This window comes from Chaetura pelagica, unplaced genomic scaffold (genome assembly GCF_000747805.2).
Source record: "Chaetura pelagica isolate M959 unplaced genomic scaffold, ChaPel_1.0 scaffold364, whole genome shotgun sequence".
Taxonomy (NCBI): Eukaryota; Metazoa; Chordata; class Aves; order Apodiformes; family Apodidae; genus Chaetura; species Chaetura pelagica.
Window position 1 is genome coordinate 2,286,398 of NW_009953089.1, and position 25,542 is coordinate 2,311,939.

Consider the following 25,542-nt stretch of genomic DNA (forward strand, 5'->3'; position numbering starts at 1 on the left):
CTACAGCATGGTTGGGATGGAGCCTCTGGTGTTAAATGTGGAGTGTGGACAGAGGTAACAGCCTGGTCCCAAGGGCTTGTGGTGGTGTTGCTAGTTCTGCCTTCGCCTGGCCAGGGTGAGCACGGGAGTGCTGCAGCCTCAGGCAGAGCTGAGGACCAAGATGCTGAAGAAAGTCCAGCTCAGGTCCTCCACGGTAGGACCAGCAAAATCATCTCTGCCACACACTGTGATTTTTACAGGTGTCTGTAAAACTGGATGCATACATGGGACCATAAGCAAGGCTCCCAAGGTAACATAAGCAGAGATGCTAAGAGTGAAGCAACACAGCAATGAGAAGGTCTAAGTGTAACTAGTGCTTTTGGGCTCCCAGTACATGGGCTTTAGGTACCCTGTGGTGGGCTGGGGGGAGAGACAGTAAAGCATGTGGTGGTGCCAGAAGAGCAGCCCCATCTCGTGCTGTCGTTGTGCAGATCCTCCTGTGGCTCCTGCTGTCCCTGGGGAGGAGAAGTCTCTCCCCAGGCTGCAGACCTCTCTGTTACTGGTGTCTGCATCCCTTTTAGCTACACTGGCTGTGCACAGGTGGAGGGTTAAATCTTTTCAGGCCCTCGAGTGATGTGGCAAAGCTGGCAGAGCTCTGCTGGGTGGGCACAGCTTTTCAGTAGCATCTGAAGGAGTCTGGGCCCTAAGTCCTATGAAGCCTTTTAGTCTGCTTGGAAACTAGCAACTTAAAAATCAAAAGCAGAAAGCTGTGGTGCAGCACAGAGACATGGCATAACAGTGTGAGCACTGGCAACAGCTGGTTCTGTGCTTGGTGCTGCCAAGTGCCCTGTCCAGTATTTCAGATGAATTTTTGCAAAGGAATCTAATCAAGCTGAAGGAGGCACCAGCCTGCAGTGCTGCAGGGGCTGCCGCAGCCCGACAGGTGTTCTGCCTTGTCAGCAAACACTGACACATCCACTTCCAGCAGTGTTAAACCTGATCCTCAGAATTCATGGCCTGTCACTGATTCAGAAGGAAAAAAAAAAAAAAAAAGTGGGCTTTGATCTCCTGATGGTGTGGGGTCAGTGTTGTAGCTCTGTGGGAAGGAGCTGTGTGACAAGGTGGGTCATCACCTGCTGCAACCCATCGTGCTCTGGCTAAAACTGCATCCTGCATCCCCCACAGATGCCTGAGGGGGAACATTTTGGAGGGTTGAGACACAGCAGCTCCCAGGGACACCTCTGGAAAACTGAGTTAGTGGCTGTTTCTCAAAGTTTTCAGAAGACTTTAGTGAGTTTAAGTAACAGCAGTTGTGTAGCTGTGGGAAGGGAAAATAAAATGATCTCACTGCAGAGTGGAAATGAGAGGTGTTTGCATTTCACTTGCTGTCACACCTTGCAGCAAGAGGCTGGTCACCATGAGATACAGTGAGTTTCAGTGCCAGCTGGAGAGCTGAATGCAATGAAGAAGGCCACCAGCAGTGAGATGTCTCAGCTGGGGAGAACAGGCAGGCTGAGCATCCTCCGCCAATGTGTGGGAGCATCCCAGGTGCCTGCAGGCTGGAGAAGAGCTTTCCCAAGGGATTTGGGAGAGCTAACATCACCCCTCGAGCTGGTGCAGTGGGTGGTAAGTTTTGTGTGGTCCTTGGTCACCTTTGCCCATTACTGGCTTTTGGTTCGTGTTCTTCTTTGAGTCTGTGTTATTCCAACAAAACCTCCTCTGGGCTGCTCTGTCTTTGCCAGAGCTGGCAAGGAAGAGGGAGTGGGATGTGTGAGCCCTGTCCTGGGGGAGGAAGGCGTGTTGGCCAACGCTAACCAGGCAAATCCTGAGATGCTCCTGCAGCCTGTGTGGTGGGAGCCTGGCTGCAGAGTGCAGTTCCTGCTTCAGTAAGGCATCAAAGGACTGCTCACAGTGCACTGGGAGGCAAATGCTGCTCAGCTCCACAGACCAAAGGCAGTGAGTTGTTTAATCTTTGTGGCTGGGACTCAGGCAGTGTGCACAGTCACTGCCAAATGCTTCCACATATGTTAAAATGCTCGGAGCAGCAGAGCAGTGCTTCAGCCTGGAGAGCTCTCCCAGCACCTCGATGTCTTCTCGTTGCAGCATCAGGCTGCATCTGTTGGGAACGCTGGGCCACGTTGCCAGCAGTGACATCTGTCAGTGTGTCCATGTGGCTCCCACTCGTGGGAAAGGGGTCTGGAGCTTCAGTGCCCTTAAAGGGCTGTTGGAGTCTCCTCTGTGCCAGGATTGTGCTAGAAGCACAAGCCTCAACTGGATAAATAGAATTATCAGATGAACTCAGTCCCCTGGGTTTTGTCTTCAGGATTTTCCCTGTGAATTCCAGGTCTCTGTGCACAATGTAAATCCCAGGCTGCCAGAGAAAAACAATTGTTGCTCCAATTTTGCTGCTTAGAGAACTGTTGTCACCCAGCAGGTGCTTGTGTGCCCGTAACTCCAAATAAAAGGGGAAGTTCTCCTTGCATCTCACCCATTAAGTCACATGTGTTTGAATATATTTGATGCTGTGTGTAGAAAAGAGGGCAAAATAATGATAAAGCCAGGGCTGATAAATGCACAGCACAGAGTGTGATTCACAGTCTCAGGTACATCAACCAGCACTGGGGCTGTGAGCTGGGGGTGATGGAAGCTCCAGGGGTAAGCATGGATCTGGGCTCCTTGCTGAGATGGATCTGTGGATCCATTTTGTGCTCTTAATGTGCCAAAGTCCTGAGTGCAGAGCTGAGACTTGGGGCCAGCTTGAAGCCCTTCTGTGAGGGGGTTTGCAGGGACAGGGTGTGGGGGGTTGTGTCTTAGTACAGCTGCCCAGGGGGGGCAGATGTGGCATCTTCACAAGGATGTGCCATGTGCTTGCCACTGCTGTGTCTTGTTTGCAAACAGGTGCCTGGGTGTCAGAGGCAATGAGCTTATGTCTTCTCTGCCTCCTTCCAACACACACAGGGGCCTCCTGTCACCTTCTCTGCCTCCTTCCAACACACACAGGGGCACAGAAAAGATTTTGCTTGGGTAGGTGAATAGCACTGAAATTTTTCCTTTTGGCACAAAGGAACCTATGGGATTCCTGTAGGTTTTCTCTGATACATGAAAAGGGGCAAAAGCTCAAATTCCAGGAGGACACTTTGAAGGTCTGGTCCTGTGTGAGCACAAGAGCAGCTCAGTGCACATTAAAGTATGGAAGACCTGAGAGGTCTTCCCCTTCTGAACAGGCTCCCTGCTGTAGCTGCAGGGCAGCTTTCTGAGGTGCAGCGAAGGGCAGCTCAAAATATAACAGAGGGACAAAAAAAAGCCCCCGAAGCTGGCAACAAAGATGCACCACTCCAATAACAGTCTGGAAGCATCAGAGCTTTGAAGGCTCTTTGAGCTTGGTACAACTTTAGCCCAGAATTGCTCCCACAGAGCACACCCAAGGACTTGGGCGATGGGGAGGAAAGGGCTGCATCTCCCAGCCCACGGTGCTGGTACCTGCACCACAACAAAGCAACCAGGGAAAGCATTCCCTGTCTCTACTTAGGCTGTGTGTAGTCACTGTCTTAACGATATGAGCATTTTGCCATCCCTCTGCAAATAAGGCTGAGGCTGCTGCCTGATTGGTATATCATCTCACTTTCTCTCAGCATTGATTTTCTTGCTCTCCTTATTTGCTTCATAAAAAGCGAGGCAAGGAGCTGGTGCTCACTCACTCCCTCTCCCTCCCTCCCTCTCTCTCTTTCTCTCTCTCTCTCTCTCTCTCTCTCCTGTGAGAAGCTTTTGGGAGCCTTTATTTTTAGTATGAGACAAACCTTGCTTTATTTCAGGAGACACAAGTTGGATTATAAATCATTTTGTAAATGTGTATGGTGATATTTGCTCCGGTAAGTTTTCTGCATCTCTCTTTATCTGTGTAAATGTACTGTTTGGGGGAAAAGTGGGGTTTTAAGGGAATTGTGAAGCTCAGAAAATTGTTTCTAGGTTTGGTTGCTTTGTACTCTCATGCTGAGCCCAACTGTTCCATGGTTTTTAGCTACGTTGAAGTATTTTTGGTTCGTATTTTGCTCTGCAGAGAGGGGGGTGCCTGCTTTGAAAACTTGTTTTGCACTTAATTTTACAGCAGAAACGTGGAGAGTGAGGATTAAAGGGGAAAGGAATTGTGATTTATCATGTTTCTTCTGGCGTTTTAAACCAAAGGTGCCGCAAAAATAAGGCAGCAATATTTGATAATAAAGAAATCAGGAAGAGCTATTTAGTATTGATCAAGCTGAAGTATGAATATCTGACTGCATATTATGTTAGGAAGATCGATACAAAGTAGGGCAGGTTGGCAGCAACAAGCTCCTCATCAAAATGTATTAATGAAAGGAAGAAAACCTTCAAAGTAATTAAGAAAATAGCTGGCTTTTCAGGGTGTAGCATCATTAATACAGGTCAAGAGACTGTTGCTCCCTGCCCTCTGCTTTGTGCAGCTCAGCTGCCTCGTTCCCCAGCGCTCCCGGCTAACTTGGAGACCACTTTGTTACCTGGAAATGGCAGCGAGGTGCAGTTATTTATCTGTCCCCATCATAGCTCCTGGTGTGCTTTCCAGGCAGTGCAAGACAGGGATTGGAACAGTATGGCTGAGGGAAACTAGATGTGTAGCTGTCATACTTTCATCCTACGTGGTAAATACTTGAGCTCGCACCATCGTATTGATGAATTTATTGGTGCTTTTATTCTTTCCTACTTGAATCGTGTCCATGGGAGTTGATGGCTTTGGGTTTCAGAAGACTTGAAAAACTCTGGCTGGAACACAAGCTGGAGCTCCTGTGAGAACCTCCTTCAGATTATACCTGCTCAGAAAGCCAAGATATTAGACCCAGAATAGTCTGCCCACTCTGGTGATACCAGGGTATGCTAATAGGGATCTGATGTGTGCTTTAATAAGATGATAGAAGACTGTAGCTGGGTTCATTAAACCCACAGGAGAAGGTAAGGATGTTGTGTCTGGCAGTCCAAGCTCAACTCTCCCAGAGACAAATTTCAAATTGCCAATAACTGCTTAGTCATTTTAAGCTGCTTTTGGACCAATTTAATTGTTCCTGTTGTGTTTGGTTTTTTTTTCAAAATGCAGTAGTTGTTCTTGCCTTCTCACCTGCCCCAAGTCTCCCAGCTAGTGGCTTTTTGGTTTCAGTATGATTGCTGTTTGATGAGGACCATGTATATTTATACCAGCTGCATAACTTGAACCTGTGTGCTCAGCACAGTGTTAGAGAACGTGGTACATAAAATGTATTGTGTACCACAGTGTTAGAGAACATGGTACATAACAATAATTGTCTTTTTCACAGTCGTTTAACTCCCCGTGTGGAGGGCATGGGTGTCTGAGCACTGCACATCCCACACACTTTCTAGGCATAATCCTGCATGCCTGAGGCCAACACTGAGCATTTCTGGCTTTGCTGAGCCCTGGTGTCTGGCTCAGTGCAGTGTCCTGCAGCTGAACAGATGGATGATGGTCTGAGAGCACATCTGGATGACCCTGCAGGGGAAGGGGCAGGGTAGAACAAGTGGAAGAACATGACTCCTGCTTCCTACCCTGCAAAGCTAAAGGCCTGGGTGTTCTGTGGCACATAACTCATCATAGCAGGGGTGCCAGACCTGAAAGCTGAGCATGCTGTGGTTTATTAAGAAGCCAGTTTGGCCACTTCATCTTTACAGCTTTGAAACAGGACAATAGGCCAGGTGTGGTTGGTTTGACTGTGGGCAGAGGTAGGTCTCACCCCCTGTCCCCAAAGGCAGGTCACCAGAAGCCAGGAGGGTGTGAGGCACAAGGTGGATAATGTGGTTAATCCATCACTGCAAGACTTGCCCTTGGCAGAGGAGCTTGTGGCTGAGCAGAAGTGATCCCTTCAGCCCTACAGGCTGTCTCTACATGATACAGCTGAGACAAGCTCAGGCAGACAGGAGAGTTTGTGCTGCTCCTCATGTTGTACATTCAGATTTCTTCAGTGTTCATGGTTTTCCAGCTGTCACCTTCTGCCCATCCTCGTGTTGCAATGTGTGGTGCTTCTTCATCTCTGGCAACTTGGAGGTAGCAAGTTTTGGGGTGGCTTCTCCTCAGTCCAGTACCCTCAACCACATCTCACCTCTCAGACCTCAGAGCAGCCTCTGCCACCTTCCCAGGAGTGTGACATCTTCTCTGGAAGATGACCTCAGGCTGATGTGCAAACCAGGGCTTGGTGTGGCTGCAGGGACAGGTTCACAGGGAGGTGCTTCCCAAGCTACGAGGGCTGAGAACGGAAGATTTGTGCCAGTGGGATGTAGGAGTTGCTGCCTCTTCCTTGCAGGTCCACCAAGGTCCACCTTGCAGCATTATTTTAGGGGTACCTGGATCCTGGGGAGCTTTTTTTCCTTTGAGAGCTGTTTCCTTGACTGCTCAAACCATTCCTAGAGAAATTCCTTAAGCCCCTAAAAATTGATTTCTTAAGTATCCGGCTCCTCCTGAGTGCCAGAGACTCTTTTTTTAGCCAAGTCCTTGGAAGACATAATGAATTCTCTCCTCACCTCTGTTAATCCTGTTCCAATCAATAGGTGCAGCACAGAGGGAAAGGCATTGGTGCTGGCATTGGATGGCAGCTGCCTGGCACTGCTGCTGGTGACAGCTGCTGCTTTATTCTTCATGTCACCCTTGGTTAGGAGTCCCTGTACAATCGTGTGACCATGTTTTGGGTTTTTTTCCAGGGAATATTTCCCTCTACATAGGCAGATGGTAAACTTGACCTAGAGGTTGGTGTTTCCTGATTCTGCCTTGGGGCTGGCTCCCCCTCAGGAAGCTGAGCACAAGTGATTTCAGACAGGAGGGTGGAGCACCCTGGGAAATACAGCATGGTTGGTTTGTGGTGGGCTGGGGGCTGAGCAGAACTGGGGACCCTGGGTCCCTGCCTGAGCTCTGCCTGCGTGGGTACCCCTGTGGGATGTGGGAGGGTGTGAGGAGAGCTGGGGAGTGGGGACAGGCAAGAGCCACATCCCTGTTCAGCACATCCCTGCTCCTTCACCTCGAGCCAGTGTGGGCAGCCTGGTGTCAGGTGAGGAGGTGAAGCTGCTGTCTGCCAGCACAGCACATGCCTCTCTCTGCGTGGGACACAGGGGGCTGGGGAGCCCAGGGAGGAGAGATTTAGCTCCTCACCAGGGTGTGTGGTGGCACAGGGCTGGCCCTGGAGAAGTTGGAAGGGGCCCATCAGTGTGTCTGGGCTGTTGGTGAGGTTGGGACTGGGGGGACACACTCCTGCCCAGGTTACAGGGTCAGAAGGAGCAGAACTGTGGGGTGTTTGCTCAGTGTTTATTGAATTTGGTGTCTGGTATGGATGGAGGGGCTGACTCTGCCTGTCCTGAGTTTGTAAATGGGATTGTTCACTGGAAGGGACGCTCAGAGCCCTTGAACCTGCAGTGAAACTTCTTGGCAAGTGAGCTCTGAGATGGGAGACATGACAATCCTGTGAAACTCTCCAGCTTTCTTACCCTGTCATGTACAACCTCTCATTTTGGGGGGGGGGAAAAAAGAAAAAACAGGAAAGAAAGGAATATGAGAACAATGTGCTGAGACCTTCTGTAGAGACAGGGGAAAAGACAGGTGATCAGCGTGGGGCTGCAGTGCTGTGCCTTTCCTCTCCTCTTTCAAGTGCCAATGCCAGGGCTGTCCATCCACCCATGCTGGGACTGTCTGTCCGTCGGTGCCAGGGCTGTCTGTCCATCCATGTCCATCCCCAGACAGGCTGTCTGGGAGGGTCTGTGCCCCCGCGTGGCAGCGCAGAGGCTCATTTGTCACCCAATGTCCCCGGCACCGTGGCAAAGCAAATATGCTGCAGCAGGCTAGAAAGCTGTAAACATATGGGCACTAACAGCAGATTAACTGAGTGATTTAGTCTGAGGGGCCTGGTAGATTACCATAAAATGTGTCTTAATTAGAAAAGCAATCAAACTTGCACAGAGTCAATGAGGATGAAACGTCCCTGTTGGCAGCTCCAACGTGTCCCCTCGCGTCCCCCACGCGAGGGGACAGGGATGGGTGGATCCCATCCCCACCTGGGGGGGTTTTGCTGGGGTTTTGTCCAATCTGGCTGTGGATGAAGGGTGCTCTTATGCTGAATTCTTTGTTCTTTGACCCGCAAGAGCAGCCCACAAGCTGCTCAGAACGAGACTGATGGTGAACTCGGACTCTTTTAACAGCATTAATGAACCAGAAACTGCTGAAGGTGAAAGAGCATTTGCACATTTTCCTGAAAACTGTGTGCAATTATCCAGAGATATTTTTAAGTGTTTGCCACGTATAGCACAGCTAGTCCCAGATAAAGGATTGGGGCTTCTAAGTGCTACCATAACACAAATAATTAATAAGTCTCTCTCCCTCTCTGTGTCCTCATCTTTTTAGTGAGTATGGCCATAATTAGCTTTCACCTGATTCTGAATTTATAGCATTTCCAATTGCTTTTTTTCATTCTGCTTGTGTTTTCTTTGCTTCCTTATTTTATTTGCCCTGGTTTTATTCCACAGGCCTGAATCTGCAGATAGAAAAAAAGACTAGATGATCATCTCCAGCAGTGCAGGTATCAGGATTGCAACAGCCAAAACATATTGATGCATTATTTGTTTTGTAGAAAAAACTGCTTTTTTTCTGGGGCCTGGGAGAATTTGAAACACATTGGGAAGTGGCACAGAAGATGTACAGCAACTGCTGACAATTGAGAGAAAGAAAAGGACACCTGGTTATTTCAGAATTAAGTCTTTTGAATCACAAAGGAAATGGGGAACATTCAGGCAAGGTTTTCCCCAAGGTTTTTATGTTATCTTTTTTGTGTGTTTAGAAGCAGGTATGGCTGCAGATTTCAGGGAGTGTAAAGGAAAGGGTGTAAAAAGAAAAAGAGAGAGGCAAGAGGTGTGGAGGAGCACAATAAGGGGTAATATATAGAGGAAACAGGGCAAATTAAGCTGTCCAAATGAAGTCTTGTCAAGAGCTAGTGAGATAAGGAATAGTTTTAAGTTTCAATTTAAGGACCCTGTTATTAGCATTCCCTAAAAAAGTTTGTGTTTAGGTGTTGCTTTTTATGATTAAATATGGGAAAGGAGAGTAATGCCACCTCTGGGGACAGAGTATAAGAGGAATGGTGGAAAAGAAGAGTAAAGGGAGGTTTTAATTTTGAAAATGTTTCTTGCTCAAAATGTTCCCTGTGAATTCCCAGAGCTCAGCAAAGCTAACGTTCATTTATAGCCCAGCATTTTAATTATTAGAAAAGAAATTATTTTTACCATGTGGGCTGATAGTTAGCCAGGAGCAAATTCTTCTTCCAGGCTTCTGCACAGAGGTGGGAGCCGAGGTTGGATCTGGCTCCAGTGGAATTTTCCATCTAGAACTGTTTTGAGATGAGGTGATGGGTTTGGGTCCCACCTGTGTAGGATTCTGGGCAGAGTTCTTGTACAGAGGCTTCAAGCCATCCTCCAGTGCAAAAAGTGCCACAGCAAGGCTGTGTCTGGAGCAAGGAGGGGATATCTGAGATGGTCAGATTAAAGAAGGACATCCCTACTGTGCCTCAGTGGCCAGGGCTGGCTGGTCCCTGCAAGGTTTTGCAGAGATGCTCCCTAGAAAAACCAGTCATGTTTTTCTGAAAGCAGAGCCTTGATTCCCAGTGGAGCTCCCAAGGCTCATCCAGGCATTGTGGGACTGAAAAAAAAGAAAGGAAAAAAATGGCCAGACATTACCTAAGGAAGCACTAGTGGGTGTTCAAGGAGGATGGGAGGCCCCATTGCTTGGCAATTTGAAAGCACTCTCACATTCTCATGGGAAAAAGCTGTTGCACTGGGTTATTAATCCCAAGGGTTTTCTGGATTCCTCCCCAAGCTAAATAATTTCTACCCATTTTCTTAAATGTGCTGAGAAAGGAGAGTGAGCCAAGGCAGGTCTGCATCCCTGGGGGGTGGGCAGGGAGGATGGCACCCAACAGCCACACAGCAGCACGGGGAGCTGAGAGGAAGCTACTAATGGCCTCTGCTGAGCACAGACCTGAGAATAATGAGGTTAATGCCCTTTCATTCACCCAGAAATATCTTAGCAAACCTATAATTCCTGCTAGTCAGTGGGCAATCATTAAGTCATAAATAATACAGCGTGGCTGAAGGACAGGAGCCTTTCCTGTAATAGCCATTTGCAGTCAGTGCTGACCCAGGGAGGGGTTTGTGGCAGCCCCATGCTGTGCCACACTGAGGGGACCAGACTGAGCTGGCAGTGTTTCCTGGTCAGAAGAGCCCTCCCACCTCTCCCTTCTGCCCCACTTGTCTGTCATCAGCACAGGAAAATGTTCCACCAGAGTCCAGGCCTACCAGGTAGCTCTGGGAAAGAGGTGACAGAAAGAGCAAAGATGCAAATTAAATAATGAAGCAATTATAGAAGCAATCAGGTGGTGCTGCTGGGGACCTTGACCTGCCTGGTGGTGCTTGGTAGTGATGCTGAGAGAGCTGGGGATGGGAGATGTGCCTTGTCCCAGCCCTGGCTGGGGGCAGATGTCTGTACATTGTGTACAACCAGCTCCTGCAAACCAGGTTTGCAGTCCCCTGCCACCCCCTGCTATGGCACACAGGAGGTTTGGCTTAGTCTTGACTGAACCCTTGAGGCTGTGTCAACCATCAGGGGTTTAGCAACAATAAATTCAGGGATGCTTTCCCTTCACAGAGTGCTTCCTCATCACAGTGTGGATGTCACTCAGCCTTGGTGTGAATCCCTGTGTTTGTTAGAGGGAATAAATCCTACTTGGTAATAACTTGGATCATGCTCTGCATGCATTTCTGTTAGATCGTGGGCCATTTTAAACCCAGATGCTTTAAAACCCACCAAATGAGCAACTGTCCAACCTTTTTTATTTTGTGATTAAATGTTTACACTTGTTACACAATAAATCCCATAGAATCAGCTTGTAAAGCCTGCACAGAACCTGTGTTTTCAGGAGGGAGCATTTATGCATGAGCCTGAGTCTTTGCTGGGTTGCCAAACCTTAATAAAAAATAATAAACATCACCTGTTAGAAAACATCTTTATCTGACCATGTCTTTCCTTGCTTTTTACCTGTGGTGGTCACAGGTGACTGATGCTGAAGGAGCCCATGAGATGATGTGGGTACTTGAGGGACAGCTGGCACAGGCAAGAGGTCAGGGACATGGCTTAGGGGTGGCTGCTCTCCTGGGTTGGCACTTGTGATGTTCTGGGCACTCTTAAAATGTGTATCTTGATGGAGACCACCATGGTTGTCTTTTCTGCTAGCAGTTGAGGACTGGAAAAGTTTTCAAGCCCAAAAAGGAGTGTATGTCTCTGCTGAAGTGATATATGTCACAACATGAGTTATTCAGGGATCATATCTACAAATCAAAACAAATCTGTCCTGTTTGTGCTCCCACCTCCTTAGAAAAAGAAGGTACAAATGTGGAGTTGTGGAGACTGCAGAGGAAGAGCTGTAGCCTCCAGACTGCTCTACAGCTGGGGGAGAAAAGGGCTGCAGGCTGTACATGCAGTGCAACTACTCTGTGATACCTCCCAAATGAAGCAGTGTGCACCCAGTAACCATGCCAGGTACTCCTAAGTCTGTCTGCAGCCAAGGATGGGTGTATTTTGTTTTGTGGAAGGCTTGTTGCTAGACTGTCAATGTCCATGTGCAGAAAGCAGTTTATGCAATAAATTTAAAAAAAAAGAAACCACAGGTCCTTGTAAATGTCTTCAATTATCTCAAACCTTTGACAAATGGTTAGAGGGCCTGGAAGAGCTTAGCATCTCTGCCCTGTTTGTGTAAGTAGCTTTGTCCTCTGACAACTTTTCATTTCACTGACTCCAAGAAGACATGCTCTAAAGATGTCTTATTTAAACATATTTAACTCTTAGCTCTTCCCAGCTTGCTGCCAACCTTAGCATCATTAGCTTTCAACTTTATGGCTGACCCATTAAATGCTGATTGAAGCACATCTCATAAGCTTGCATTACATTTTGATGTTAATAAATAGGAAAGGCATTACACAGATTCTGTCTGGCCATCTGGAGGGACAATGTTCTTTACCTCCACCAATGGCTGTCTAATCCTCTCATATACAGTTGGGTTTTATTCTATTAAAATATAATGAGAAAAGCCCACCATACCATTATGTGGTGGAGCTAAATGGGATTTTTAGAATAATCAATGAAAGATGAATAAAAAAGATAAAGGTTTTCTTGAAAGAAAAGGAGGGAAAATTGTCTCCTTGGGATTAAAGTATTGCAGGACCAAATTATTATAACATGATCTTTACTCACTAAAAATACCCCCATTTCATTTCCATAAATCTTTCCATTAAGAATCAAATTAAGTTTTGGGGCTGGTTTTTTTTTTCATTTTAAAAATGCAAAGCATTAAATACCATGCTGTGGGGTCAGGTCTTTCCATCTAGTTGGTGACATAGAGGGCTGACCTCTGCAGGGTGTTCTGGAACCTGGAAGAGAGGTTTGCTGCTGTGAACACCCTGGAGAGGACCCTCCTATGCAGGCATGTCCTGCAGCAGGTTGGTCTCCTCCCGCTGTGTGGCAGTGGCTGGGGACATGGCAGCTTGGGCTGTGTGGGTCCTGCTGGCCTCAAGGCTGGAGGACGTGGTGTTTTTCAATGGTCACAGTCCTTGCCCCACAGCAAATGTAGAAAAAAAAGGCTCGTTCACTCAGCTCAGTGTAAAGCTGTACAGAATTGTTGATGCAAGTATTTTCCTCCAGCACAGCTGTAGTTGTGTTTCCATTTCCCTTCAGAAGACACTGGAAACATGAAATCTGACAGCCAAGTGAAAGCTCTGAGGTGCTTTGTGTGGGATCTGGGTAGGCTGTACATCCCCAGCTCCAGCATGGTGATCCCAAAAGCCCTTCCCAGCTGCCACCACATCCTGGAGGCAACTCTGGTCTGCAGGTGCCTCCTGGTTTGGGACAGTTGCTTGTGAGATCCTTCAGTGATGTGCTAACACTTAGGCAGTGCTGGGGATGATGATAGGGCAGATGTACAATGTTCCCCAGGTGGGGCACATGTGATTCTTCAAGCCCCAAACTCCAAGATGTTCCCTCATCCCTGGGCTTTCCTCTCCGTTCAGGCCAGGTCTGGGCAGGCTCAGGATCATTCTCTGCAACGCTGCTCTTTATTTTTAAGGGGACACACTAAATCCCAGCAATTAGTGGATGATTGCTTCAGGGTTTATTTCTCAGGAGGAGCAGAATATATTTCAGCTTTCTCCCTGTATCACTGTTGGAGGAAAATTGACTTCTGCTAGTCATCACCCACCCCCCAGCACTGCCTCGGCTGCGCTGCTCCCCACCTCCCATTCATCAACCAGGCAAGTTGATATAATTAGGAATCCCAAAGTCAATAATCTGATAATCCCCAGTGCACAAAGGCTTGCATGTAGGAGAAGTGATTCCGGGAAGTCTACAGCTCAGATCCGTGCAGGAAAAATGCCAGATTTTAAAAAAGAAACAGGCAGAGACCTGGAGGAGAGAGTGCTTCCTCATCCTTCACTGGTGACACCGTGTGGGCCACCAGGTCTGCAGCAAATGTCTTCCCATGCAGTCATTTAGTGCCTCCAGACCTTCCCTTTACAGTCTTAATAATAACGTTCAATTACTGGTTCTGCTCTATAAATAAGTAATCTCAGTGTAACGAGACAGTCTGCTGGCTGTGGGGGGATGTCACCTGGGACCTGCTCCCTCCCTCCCCACTCACATGAGCCCTGGTGGCCACGGGGAGCAGCAGAAAGTGTGAAGCAATAGAGCATCTGGCAAATGTTGTGCTGTCTCTGTAGTATGGCAACTAGGAGAAAGGGAAGCCTTGCATCCAGAGATGGTGCCAGAGAAATATGTCTTTGTAACACACTTGGAAGGTGTAAAATGACTAATAGGAGAGTCGGCAGCTCAAATATTTCAGGTTGGTTTCTAACAGTGTCAGGAGTTCTCCTCGGCTTCTAGTGTTAGGGCAGGAGTGGAGGGTCTAGGGGGACTTCCCTGGGAAAGTGTCCAACAGGCTCATTCCCATTTTCCTCCCTCAGCCTCAAGAGAAAGCGTTGAAGAGCTCACACTGGTGAGCTGTGTGTCCCTCAAAGCCTGTCTTTGGCCACCACAGCTCCAGGTGAGCCAGCATGGTTTATTTTAAGGTCCCCACTCTCCTGGAGGAATGGCTGAGGAGCCCCCAGGCACAGCAGGGGTCTCCCCTTTGCATGAGGAGGATTTGGGGTGCATCCTCAGGGTGGCTCCATCTCATCTGTCTGCAAGCTGCCACAGGCTGCTGCACAGGGCAGACTTGCTCCTGGGAAAAGCAAGTGGTTTAGATAAAAGTTTCATCAATTTTGAATGACAGTGTTACCTTCCTAACAGGATGTTTTAGCTGCACCAAGCTCTACATAAGCCTTTTAACTAACCTTGTCAGGAGCCACTCTGCCTTCTTCTGGTGCACACAGCAAGCCCCTTGCTCAGCAGGCATTGGGGGGAGCTGTCTGAAAGCCAAGCGTGGAGAAGCTATGGGAAACCATCCCATTTTTCCCTTCCACAAGGAGATGAGTGATGTCTGGGCTGATGTTCTGAGGCACTGGCAACTGTCTGATGCACAGCTGGGTGTCCAGCTCGCCCAGGCTTTGCTTGCCACAAGCCCCTGGCCACTGAGGATGGCTGGGCTGGGAAATGAGGGGACCAGCACTGAACATGGAGTCTGGAGCTGGGATAAATAAGAGCTCCTGAATACTGAATTAGAGGCTTCATTGCCATTGCATTGTAGCCTGGCATCAGAAGGAGAGATTCCAGCTGGTCCAGTGAATCAGCTGATGGACCTTTGCGTGCCCTGAGCTGGTGTGAGGAGCACAGGCTCTGCTGGAAATCATAGGGTATTTTTTTCTCAGAGTGCTAAGGAGCAAACTGATCTTGAAAACCTGCTCATCTGGTTTGACAGTGGAGTCTGTTTATTATTGCACAGTACCATAATAAATATAATTTCTGCTGGTTAAGTTAGGCTCTGGGATTTACCTGGTTTACCTTCCTAAAAGTCACCAATGGTGCAGGCCAGGGCTGCAGGTGATAGAGGGACTATCCCACAGGAGGAGCAGGGGACAGGGTGTTAGTCACCAACAGAAAGGCATTGTGAGCTTCAGGGATGTGCTCCTGTGTTAGAGATGTGTCCAAAACCACGTGGAAGAAGAGTGATCTTCCAGCCAGGCTGAACTGGACACAGGAGATGTGCCCTGCACTGGTCAGTGCCAGGGAGTTCAAATGATGTCCCTTCCTCCCCCTCCCTTCGGTCTGTGGCCTCATCAGCTGGGTTGGTGACTGCTTTGGTAGTGCCCATGGAACGAGTGAGATACTTGCTTCAGGTGTGGTCCTGCATCCATCATGGACCATTGGGCCAGGCTGGGGACAGGCATTTTCTACTTCCCTTGGAGGCCCAGGCAGGAGCAAAGGCTCTGAGCTCCCCATGGCACCACTGTTGCAGGAGGGATGGGCTGTGCAGGGGACAGCTGGGCTTTGCCAGCAGGCAGGAGCTGCCTGGCACAGCCACGGCAGCCAAGATGTGTCACCTGAAGGGCACTGTGTTTCTCCATGATGCTCCTCCAGGGAAGGCAAGAGCAGCACTAGCTATCTGGGGTGAGCCTTGAGGAGCAGCAGCCACATAATCATAGAATGGTTTGCATTGGAAGGGACCTTCAAGATCATCTAGACCCACCCCCTGCATGGGCAGGGACACCTCCCAGCAGCCCAGGCTGCTCCAAGCCCCATCCAACCTGCCCTTCAACACTGCCAGGGATGGGGCAGCCACAGCTTCCCTGGGCAACCTGGGCCAGGCTCTCACCACCCTCACACTAAGAATTTCTTCCTAATGTCCAACCTAAATCTATCCTCATAGAAGAGGGAAGCAATAGGCATGCCCACTGCAGATGGGACTAGCACTGAGTCTGGATTTATAGGTAAAGAATAAATAGGAACATAGGGAAACACTTTCCCTTTCTCCATAAACTTTTCAATTTCGGAGAGGCCAGATTAAATAAAATCATCTCACAGATGGAAGTTTTATTGAATCTGGCCCATAAAGCTCCCAGTGTGGGGTTTACAACTGCCATTTACACAAATCCTGCTATAATAAAATACAGAGGTGTTTACAGCAGTCCTGCAAGTGCCACAGAATCACAGCAAGCCCAAAAACTGATGCATAAATCTTGGCTCCATGCACCAGGTGCTCCACTGACAACAGAAAGTAGCAAAACTTGGGGAGGAGGAAAGGAAAAATGCAGAGAAGATTGCTGAGATAAGAGGAGAGTCATGCCTGCAGCTTGGAGAAGATACCCAAGGGAAATGTCAGAGATTTACAGCCCTCACCATGCTCCCCTACACTGCAAAACGTAAAGGCACTTCCAAAAGGTGCTGCAAGGGCTCAGCACACAGCTGTGGGGACCAGGCAGGCATTGCTGGCAGCTGGGCAATCCCAGCCCTTAGCAGCCTCTGCTCCAGCCCCAGCAGAGAGCCAAGCTGGGATTGGCTGGGGAGTTGCTGAAATTTGGTATAAAAATCTCCAGCTGGGTGCTTTTCTTTTTACCCCTATCTTCTGGGAGCTGCTGGGGTGCTTGTAGCAGAGTGTGTGCTGAGTGAGGGTAGAAGCTGGTGAGCAGCCCTGTTGGAGGATGGCTGGAGAGGAAGGCTGGAGGGTTTGGTGATAGAGGAAAAGCACCTGAAAAGCCTCTTGTGAAGAGCTATATGTGAGGCTAAAGGGTAAGTGAAGACTGAGCTGTCTGAGGGACTGAGACTTCTGCATCTGCTGTCAAAGATGCTCTTAATAGGAGAGAGAAAAAACTGGGAACTCTGGAGGAGACCCTTTCTGAGAAGAAAGAGCCTGAGCTGTGTTTTTGGGCATGGCCTTGCTGCCTGAGCATGGTGACACCCATTTATGCTGATTTCCAATCCTGGATTTAAGGAGATGCATTTCAATTGCGTGTCTTTCCTGTGCTTGTCCCCATGCTGAGAGCTGCAGCTGAGAGGTGATGGCTCTTCCTCTATGGCAGGTCTGTCTCACACCACAGCCCTTCAGTTCCCTCTTTACATATCACTGCCTTAATCTTTGTGCCTGCTGATGTACCTGTAAAACAATTGCATTTGCAACTCCACTAATTAGGCCAGAAAGCAGGTCAGCACTCTCCTGTTCTCATTAATACATTGTTTTCTGATATTAACTCACAAATGAAGCTGACATGATTAGTACTGATTTTCAGTGTTGTGCTTATGTGTAAGGGCAGAAACTTTTTGTGGTTACAGAGGAAATGTCTTGGGGTGAAGGAACACTACTCAGGTTATAGCAGAAACATTTATTTCATGGTATCTCTGTAACAAGGCAGCTCACAGTGAGGTTCAGCTTTCCTTTTTTTCAGCAAGCTCAGAATGAAGAATTGATTAAATCAGAGGTTTTTATCAACTTCCCTTATCATTCTGCACCTAAGTACCTTTGCACAATCTGTCCTCAGTGCTATGCTCTGGTCACACTGGAAGTGAACAGAAGGGTGGCAACTTGCATTATTCTCCCATTATTCTTTGTGCTCTGTCAAGCTCAGCACCTCCCCTTGCAGCTGAGGAAGTTCTCCCTGCTCCAGCACTCAGATTTGCCCCTGTAACCTGGCAGTGTCTGGGGAAAAGGTGTATGTGAAGTGCAAGGAGGCTGATAAATGCCAGGTCACAGTCTTGCTGGTGCTGTGACCTAGGAGACCTCAGATTAACAGTGTGTTTCAGAGAGCCTTGTGCAGCAAGGACAGGTCTGATTATTTTCTCTTTATTTCCATATTGCTTTTACTGAACCATCCAGTCCTTTATTTTGCCATTGCATCTGCTTGCTGTCTAATTTTTCAGTGTCCAAGAACATGTTGTCTTTTCCAGGTGTGCTCAGTTTGTTTCCTCTGGATTGCTGACTTTTAAGCTTATTTGATTGTGACTGGGATATGGGGATACTTGTCACTTCCCAGATCTGCTCCACTGTAGATCTTGGAGTAACTCTGTTAGAGCTGATGAGTTAACTTCAGATCTATACTGATACAATCAACAAAATGCAGCCTATCCTTTAATTTAAATGACAACTGCATAAATAAGCTCTCCCCAGTTACAATGAGAGTCTTCCAAGGAAGCCCAAGTGAACAGTTTTAAGACACCTATTCCTGTTTCCAGTTCCTCTGTTTAAAGCCTGGATATAAATATAAATCATAGAATGTTAGGGGTTTGAAGGGACCTCTGGAGATCAAGTCCAGCCACCTGCCAGAGCAGGACCACCTAGGGCAGGTCACACAGATGGGCCTTGAAAGTCTCTAGAGAAGGAGACTCCACACCCTCTCTGGGCAGCCTGTTCCAGTGCTCCATAACCCTGTCAGTAAAGAAGTTGTCCCTCATGTGTTCCAGTTTGCATCCATTGCCCCTTGTTCTATCACAGGGCATGACTGAAGGGATTGCCCCCCTCCTTCTTGACACCCACCCTTCAGATATTTATATACATTAAGAACCCTTCTCAGTCTTCTCTAGACTAAACAGCCCCAGGTCTCTAATCTCATACAGGTGTTCCAGTCCCTTAATCATCCTTGTAGCCTCCATTGGACTCGCTCAAGTTAATCCTTGTTCCTCTTGAGCTGGGGAGCCCAGACCTGGACTCAGTACTCCAGATTTGGTCTCACTAGGGCAGAGTAGAGGGAGAGGAGAACCTCCTGCACACTCTTTTCTTCACCTTTTTCTCCTGGAAGATTAAGATGTGATACAGGTTTGCAGCAGAACCACCCCAGTTATTTGTTTCTGTCCAGTTTGCCTGAGCTTATCCTACATCACGGTGGGGGGGGAGTGTTCTGTTTTGCTGGGTATCAGTTTGTTGCACCTCTACATCCATCTTGTGTTTTGGTAATAATTTAGAAAACATAATGTTTAAAAATTGTGGAGGTTTTTCCAAGTCATGCATGAAATGGAAGAGAGGCAGCACAATTCTGTGGTTTGCCATGTCATGGGATGGCGGCCACACAAGCTGCCTTGGTCTGCTATTGCTACTCCTGGTTGCTCCTCATAAATACTTCTGCCAGTGTTTTGTTTGAGTTATGACTGACTCATCATGCTCACTCCATATTCATCCTTCTCCTGTCCAAGCCTGCCTGTCAGTGGGATGATTTAAATATCTGCCTGAGTTGTGACTCCCAAATGGGCGTTGAGACGAGGAGGGGAGGGCTGGCCCGGGCACGTGCTGATGTTTCTCTCTACGTGTGCCAACAGAGCTTCAAGTTTTGTGGCTCTTTGTATTGGCTTTCAGGAAGGGTGCAGGAGGAACGTGTGGCATGGAGTGATGGGCAACCTGCCCCAGAGGGGGCGGGTGCTGCAGGGATCTGCTGCAGGGATCTGCTGCCGGCGGTCGCTGGAACGAAACCAAATAAAAATGTTGTTTGTTTTTGACAGCTTTTTGCAATCTTTGCATTTGCAACATGCGGTGGGTACTCTGGAGAGCTGCGCCTCAGTGTGGACTGTGCAAACAAGTCAGAGAGTGACCTCAGCATTGACATAGCCTTTGCCTACCCCTTCAGGTAACCTGCTTGGGTTCGGGGCGCTTCGTGCCAGGGAGGCAGGGCGTGCGGGGCTGGCGCGGCGCTCAGTCTTAGTGGGGCTTTCCAGGATTTGTAGCAGCTTCTTTTTGTTGCTGAAGGACTGACCTGCAGCTCCTGAGTTCTCCTCATAACGTGGTTGAGGCTCTGGGTGTGCAGGAGGAAGGAATTTGGCTAGTCCTGGGGTGGTCTGGGGTCTTGGGAACTGCTGGGGAGCGGGAGCTGGTGAAGGAGGAGAGTGCAGATGTGGGTCTGCAGAGCTGGGGGTGGAAAATGAACAAAAAACCATCAGCCCAAGAGAAAAAGGAGGTTAAAGTAGCCAATAACTAAGCTGGAAATGAGGGAGGATTCCCAGCCATGGGAGCAGCAAGGACCTGGAATAGCCACTCCATGGGGAAGGGGAAGAAAAGACAAAAACGAGTTTGAACCATAATTCTGAAATGCTTTTGTAAATCCTGCTAATTGCTTGTCTGCATCTCTCAGTGCCTGGATATTTTAAACCTTGGAACCTAGCGACTTAAGAAAATAGATTTTATGTTGTTTAAGCATGTCTGAAAGCTGAAGTGGGGTTAAAAAAAGTCTGTGTGTGTATATATATATATCAAGTTCATGCCATTTGGACTTCTGCTTCTAAAGAACATCCAGACTCTTCTGTTTTTAAAGTTGTCAGGTCCACTCTAGAAGACTTTCACTTCTGGATAAGTGATTTCTTTAAGGAATTGAGATGATTAAGAAAAGAATGTATAATCCAATCTCAAGCCTAGTACACTATGACTCTCAAATTATTTAGCTTCCTTGGGAAATCACGTGCTGTTCTGCTTATGATTGCAGAGCACAGACCAGAAATAACAGCATCTACTTCTTTAACATATTCTAAAATATAGCAACTTCGAAATATTGGAAACTAAATGTTATTACTTGAACTGTTATTCTTCCCTGACACACATTTATTACTCCAAAGAGGCACATTTCCCTATTTTACAAATGTTTATTTTTTGTCTTGAAGCTTGTCTGCATTTTCTTTCATTTCTGCTTAGTATGCATGAGGAAGATCCTGAAAATTGAGTTATGTGAATTTGTAATGTGATGCACTTCCAAACAGGTCATTTCTCCAGCATTCATTACAGAATAGACCCTAGAGTAATGTGCTTTTAATTTGCATGATTATAAAATAGTATTCTATGTAAAAAATGAATAGAAGTAGCCAGCAAGTATCTTCTGGTGCTTTACCAGGCACATCAACCATTGATTCTACAAGTGGCTGGATCTGCAATTTCCCCCAGGTCTGGTTTATTAGAAAAATGGAAATAGTTGCTGGGTAACTGCAGCATTCCAGCACGTTGGAAAGATGATGCAAAATAGGGCTTGTTTGGAGAAGGGATGCAACTGGATCTGAGGCTTGTAGCTGGCCCTTGACCTATCTGTGTGGCTCCCAGCTGGGGCTGGGTGTGCTTGGCATGCACGGAGAGCTGTGGGGTGGTTGATCACCAGGTGGGAATATGCCTCTGGATTGCAGGTGAGAAAAGAGATGGCACTTAACTGAGTTTTGGGAGAAGCAGGAAGATACACAAGATTTGTGCAATTTAGAACTTTGCCTGCAAACCTGAGGCATGTGCAAAAAGTGTCCAAAGGTGCAGAGGCTACATGAGATAGGGAGATGTGTGCCTGGTGCCACCTGTGGAACTTGGTGACATTTTACTCTTTCCTCTAAGTATTCCCACGACTTCCTCATACATTTGCTCTTTCCACTTTTTTCCAGTGCTCCTTTGACAGACTTTTCTAAAAAGAAGTGAGCTTAGTTGGGAAAGGGAGCATCTCATATTAGAGCAGTTGATACCCTTGGAAAAACCAGACACATTTTCAGCTCAGGGTCTCTCATCAAGACAGCGAATCATGAAGCTCATCTGCCTGCATGTGGGCTTTGTGTAGGTAGAATGAGTTTCTCACCAGTTCTCTTGCATCCAGGTGTGAATAAAGTCCATGTTCACATGGCATTTTTCTTTCAGATGCCTTCAGGGTTCTGATTATGGGCTGACAGCTGGGAAAGGTGTAGGTGGAAGGAAAGATGCTGCTGAACATCTGACACTGCTGTTGGGGCTGTCAGCAGCGACACTGAAGCAGTTGAATACCTGAGCTGTTTGAGCTGTGCCTTCCAGCGTGACTTGAAATGAAGAAAGCCATGCAGCTGGGCTAGCAGCTGCTTTCCTTCCCCCTGCTGTGAGCTGGTGGGTTTGTTTCCTTCTAGAAAAGTTGAACTGCTAGATCTTGGCTAGTTGAGTAAGCTTTAAGCGAGTAAACAAAGCTGTAAGGCTCAACAGGATGGCTTGGCACAGCAAGAGGACTTGAATGTTTTGGAAATTAGCTTGAAGGAGCCTGAAAATGTTCTCATTGAAGCAAGATCAGAATCAGGAGGGAGGTTTCCAGACTCCTCTGAAAGGGGGGGCATCTCACTTGTGACCATGAGCTTCTGGAGCCAGTCATCTTAAAGAAAGGGAGGATGCAGGATGGGAAAAACCAGTGTGATGGGATGTGTGATTAAAACATAGATTGTCAGGCTGATTTCAAACCAATGATTCATGTAGCCCCAGGCTAGATGTACTGAAGAAGGAGCATTGCACTCCACAGCAGGTAGCTCTAGATGCTCCTGTCCCCTCCTGCTGGCATTTTTCTCAACCCCAACTACAAGTTGCAAAGTCTCCAGCAAACAATGGATTTGAAATAAATCATCACTTCCAGCCTCCAGGGAGTTAAAAATCAAGAAAGAATTGACATTAGTTCAGAGTTCTGGTAAGGTGAACCTCTGGGTCTGCTCAGAGTCAAAAGGGAAATGTAGCACAGGTAGAAAAGTGGAACATTACCTGTTGAAAATTACAAGGGCATTGCCAGGGTATGCAGAGATGCAGTTGGGAAAGCAAAAGCTCAGCTTGAGCTGAAATTGGCCCTGGATGTCAAGCTTCAAGAAAGGGAGGATATCCTTCAGATACATTAACAATGAGCAGAAACAGAGGAATAATATTGGCCCACTATTAAACAGGAGAGGAGAAATAGTCACCAGCAATGCTGAAAAGGCAGAGGTCCTCAACACCTGCACCTCTGTCTTTACCAGTGCTGTTGGGTCCCAGGCCATAGGAACAAAAGTGCAGGTTGATGCAGACACCAACCTGCAATCAGTGAAGGAGAAGTTGGTGTGTCAGCTATTGCAGGAGCCTGACCTGTACAAATTGGTGGGCTCTGGTGCCATCCTGCCTAGGGTGCTGAGAGAGCTGGCTGATGTCATTGCAAAGCCACTCTCCATAATCTTGGAGAAGTCATGGAGATTGGGGGATGTCTATGAGGACTGGAGGAAGGCTAATGTCACCCCCATCTATAAGAAAGGTTCAAAGGAGGACCCAGGTAATTATAGACCCATTAGTCTTACTTTAGTCCCTGGGAAAGTCATGGGGTAAATTCCCCTGGATACAGTCACAAGTCAATTGAGGCACTTGATTGGGAAAAGCCAACATGGATTTACCAAGGGCAAATTGTGCTTGACAAACCTGAGCCCCTTCCACAACAAGGTCACCCACTCAGTTGGTGCAGGGCTAGTGGTGGGCATTGTCTGCCTGGACTTCTTCAAGGCTTTTGATAAGATCCCTCACAGCCTCCTCCTGGAGAAAATGACTTGTTATGGCCCTGACAAGTGGCCTAAATGTTCTCTCATTTCTTCTGCCTGCTTCTAATTGCTTCTGCCTTCTTCTGCTTTCTAATCACAAATTATTTCTTTACCTCTTTGTGCTTTAAAGCACAAATCAGACTTTCTTCTGGGTACCCATGTATGTATTTCAAAAGTTTTACAAGTTCAAATATGGAGAAACTTCTCTGGTCCCACACTGGCAGTTTTCATCAGCATCAGGAACTCTGCCTGGTAAAGTATTTACTACATATTTGGCACACGTGAGGATGTTCATCAGCTTCACCCTCACCCTCATAATGATTATTTGAGTAGGGGAAAAAAAAAGAAGCATCTTAGGATTATTTGTTACTCTTGCAGCCCATCATCCTTTCAGATGGGGTTTGTCACTCATCAAAGTGCCCTGAGGCAGTATTTTTCTTCTGTACTGAGGGTCCTGGTGAAGGTCCTATTTATTTTTATTTATTTGCTATTCCCAGCAACATGTTGTTGCTGTTGATGTACTTTGCTATTCATTGCTTTTACTTTGATAGTAAGTGGTTGAATAGTACACCTGCCATGCACATATTTGTTGCTGTTATCTATCATATTGAGGTGCTTTTTAAGCAATCCTCCTAAAAACAGATATTTTTTTGTTGTTGCCAGGCATGACTTACCAAGTCTGTACTGAAGATTTTTGCTACAGAATTGTCACAAACTTCATGTTTTTTATTGGAACTGGCAGAGTGGGACTGAAGTGTTTGGGCTTCTGCTGCTGATTTAAATAAAACCTTGTGTGGCAGAAAAAGGCTCCTGATGCTGCACAGACAGGCAGGGAAGGTTTCTGCTGATATCCTCACCTGCTGCTCTGTGGTTCTCTCACTTCTGCAAAGCCCTTTCCTGACCAAGGGAGGGATACCTTGCTCAGCCCTGGGTGATGCTGCTCAGGGCCTGTGGTCAGGGTGAGTGAGCACCAGACTGCTCAGGTCAGTGGGAAGGGAGGAGCATTTCCATACAATCCCTTATGTGTGCTGTCTGTTAAGTCTTGAGGCAGATCCTGAACTAAAATCTCATTGCCTACAGCTTCTGGTGGGGTTTAGCCCAACCTGTATGCCCAGGGTGTCCCCAGGTGTGTGGGAATTCATTTAGAGTACATCTTGCCTTTCTTTGTGGCTTTCATCCTGCAAGCTACTTGGAAAATATTAAACACATAAACCAATGGTTAAGGTAAGTCTGTGGAGAGGTGTTAGGAGAATTGAGCTATATTTATGAGTGGGAAAGAATGGGGTTGCTTGGGGCTGCTAATGTGAGAGCCTGGTGAGAGAATATGTCTGTGCATGTCTTTGTATCACAGCAGTGAGCAAAACAAATGTTCTCCATTTTATTTTAAATCACCTATTAGTATCCTTCCAGTATGCCCATAAAGCTTGTCTCTTGAAGTAATCCTTGCTTCTGAAGGAAAAGGAAATTGTATTTTATGGGAGCTTTTCATTCACCCTCTAAGCATCTCATTTTTGAATAAAGACATTCCCATTGAGCACCCTTTAAAGTGGAGGCTCATCTGTATGTGATGGGTAGGCTGGTCTTTCACTTGAAATATGACAGCCAGATCTAAATTGCCTACTTAGAAGCTACAGATGATAATTAAGGAGAAAGTAGCTGTTTCTTTGTGCTTGGCAACTATCTTTCTTTGGAAAAAGCCTCTGTTGATGGTAGCACATTTCAGTGCCAGAGAGCACTGGCCTTTTTTATTATTATTATTGTCCATTTGTAGTAAATCTTGCCTCAGATTTCAGTGGAAAACATTTTGCCCAAACGTTTATAAACATCTATGATGGCTGGGAGACCAGGAGCTGCTGATAAATACATTTTCAAACTTTAGTGCTAAAGGAGCTGCCTGCAATGCTGACTTGCAGGCAGCTGTGCCAGGCTCTCCTCCCAGGGCCTTGGACTCCTGTACCAGTTGAAAGTGGGAGATGGGAGGGAGTAAAGTCATCTAGTCAGTTAAGCTCCCTAAAGATAGTGTTTTATTTTGCACGTGTTCATCACACGAAAGATGCCCCTTCTGCAAAGGGAAACTGTGGCCTCATGGCACTTCTGTGGGAAGACAGAAGCCAAAGCAAGGCAGCAGAAGTTGCACTAGCTAGAGGTGTGCTCTTTGCCAAAAGGGAGATGCCCCAGTTCCCAGGAGGATTTGGCAGAGCTCCCAGAAAGGTGAGAGGCACTGGTTAAACTCCACATGACCCACTCCAGCTTAATGAAGGGAGAAATCTTCATCCTGGAACTCTTTAGATTAGAACTTGGTGCCTTTTGCCTTGTCTCTT

At 47.3% G+C, this 25,542-nt stretch overlaps 1 protein-coding gene across 1 annotated transcript in view; it reads left to right on the forward strand.

Moving 5' to 3' along the window:
- Positions 1-3,748: 3,748 nt before the first annotated feature.
- Positions 3,749-25,542, forward strand: part of SYNPR (synaptoporin) — a 45,845-nt gene continuing 24,051 nt past the window's right edge. Inside the window, exons 1-2 of the mRNA XM_009997010.1 lie at positions 3,749-3,848; positions 19,427-19,551. Of these exons, the coding sequence (XP_009995312.1) occupies positions 3,825-3,848; positions 19,427-19,551 (149 nt within the window). The 5' untranslated portion in view covers positions 3,749-3,824. The remainder of the gene's footprint in view (positions 3,849-19,426; positions 19,552-25,542) is intronic.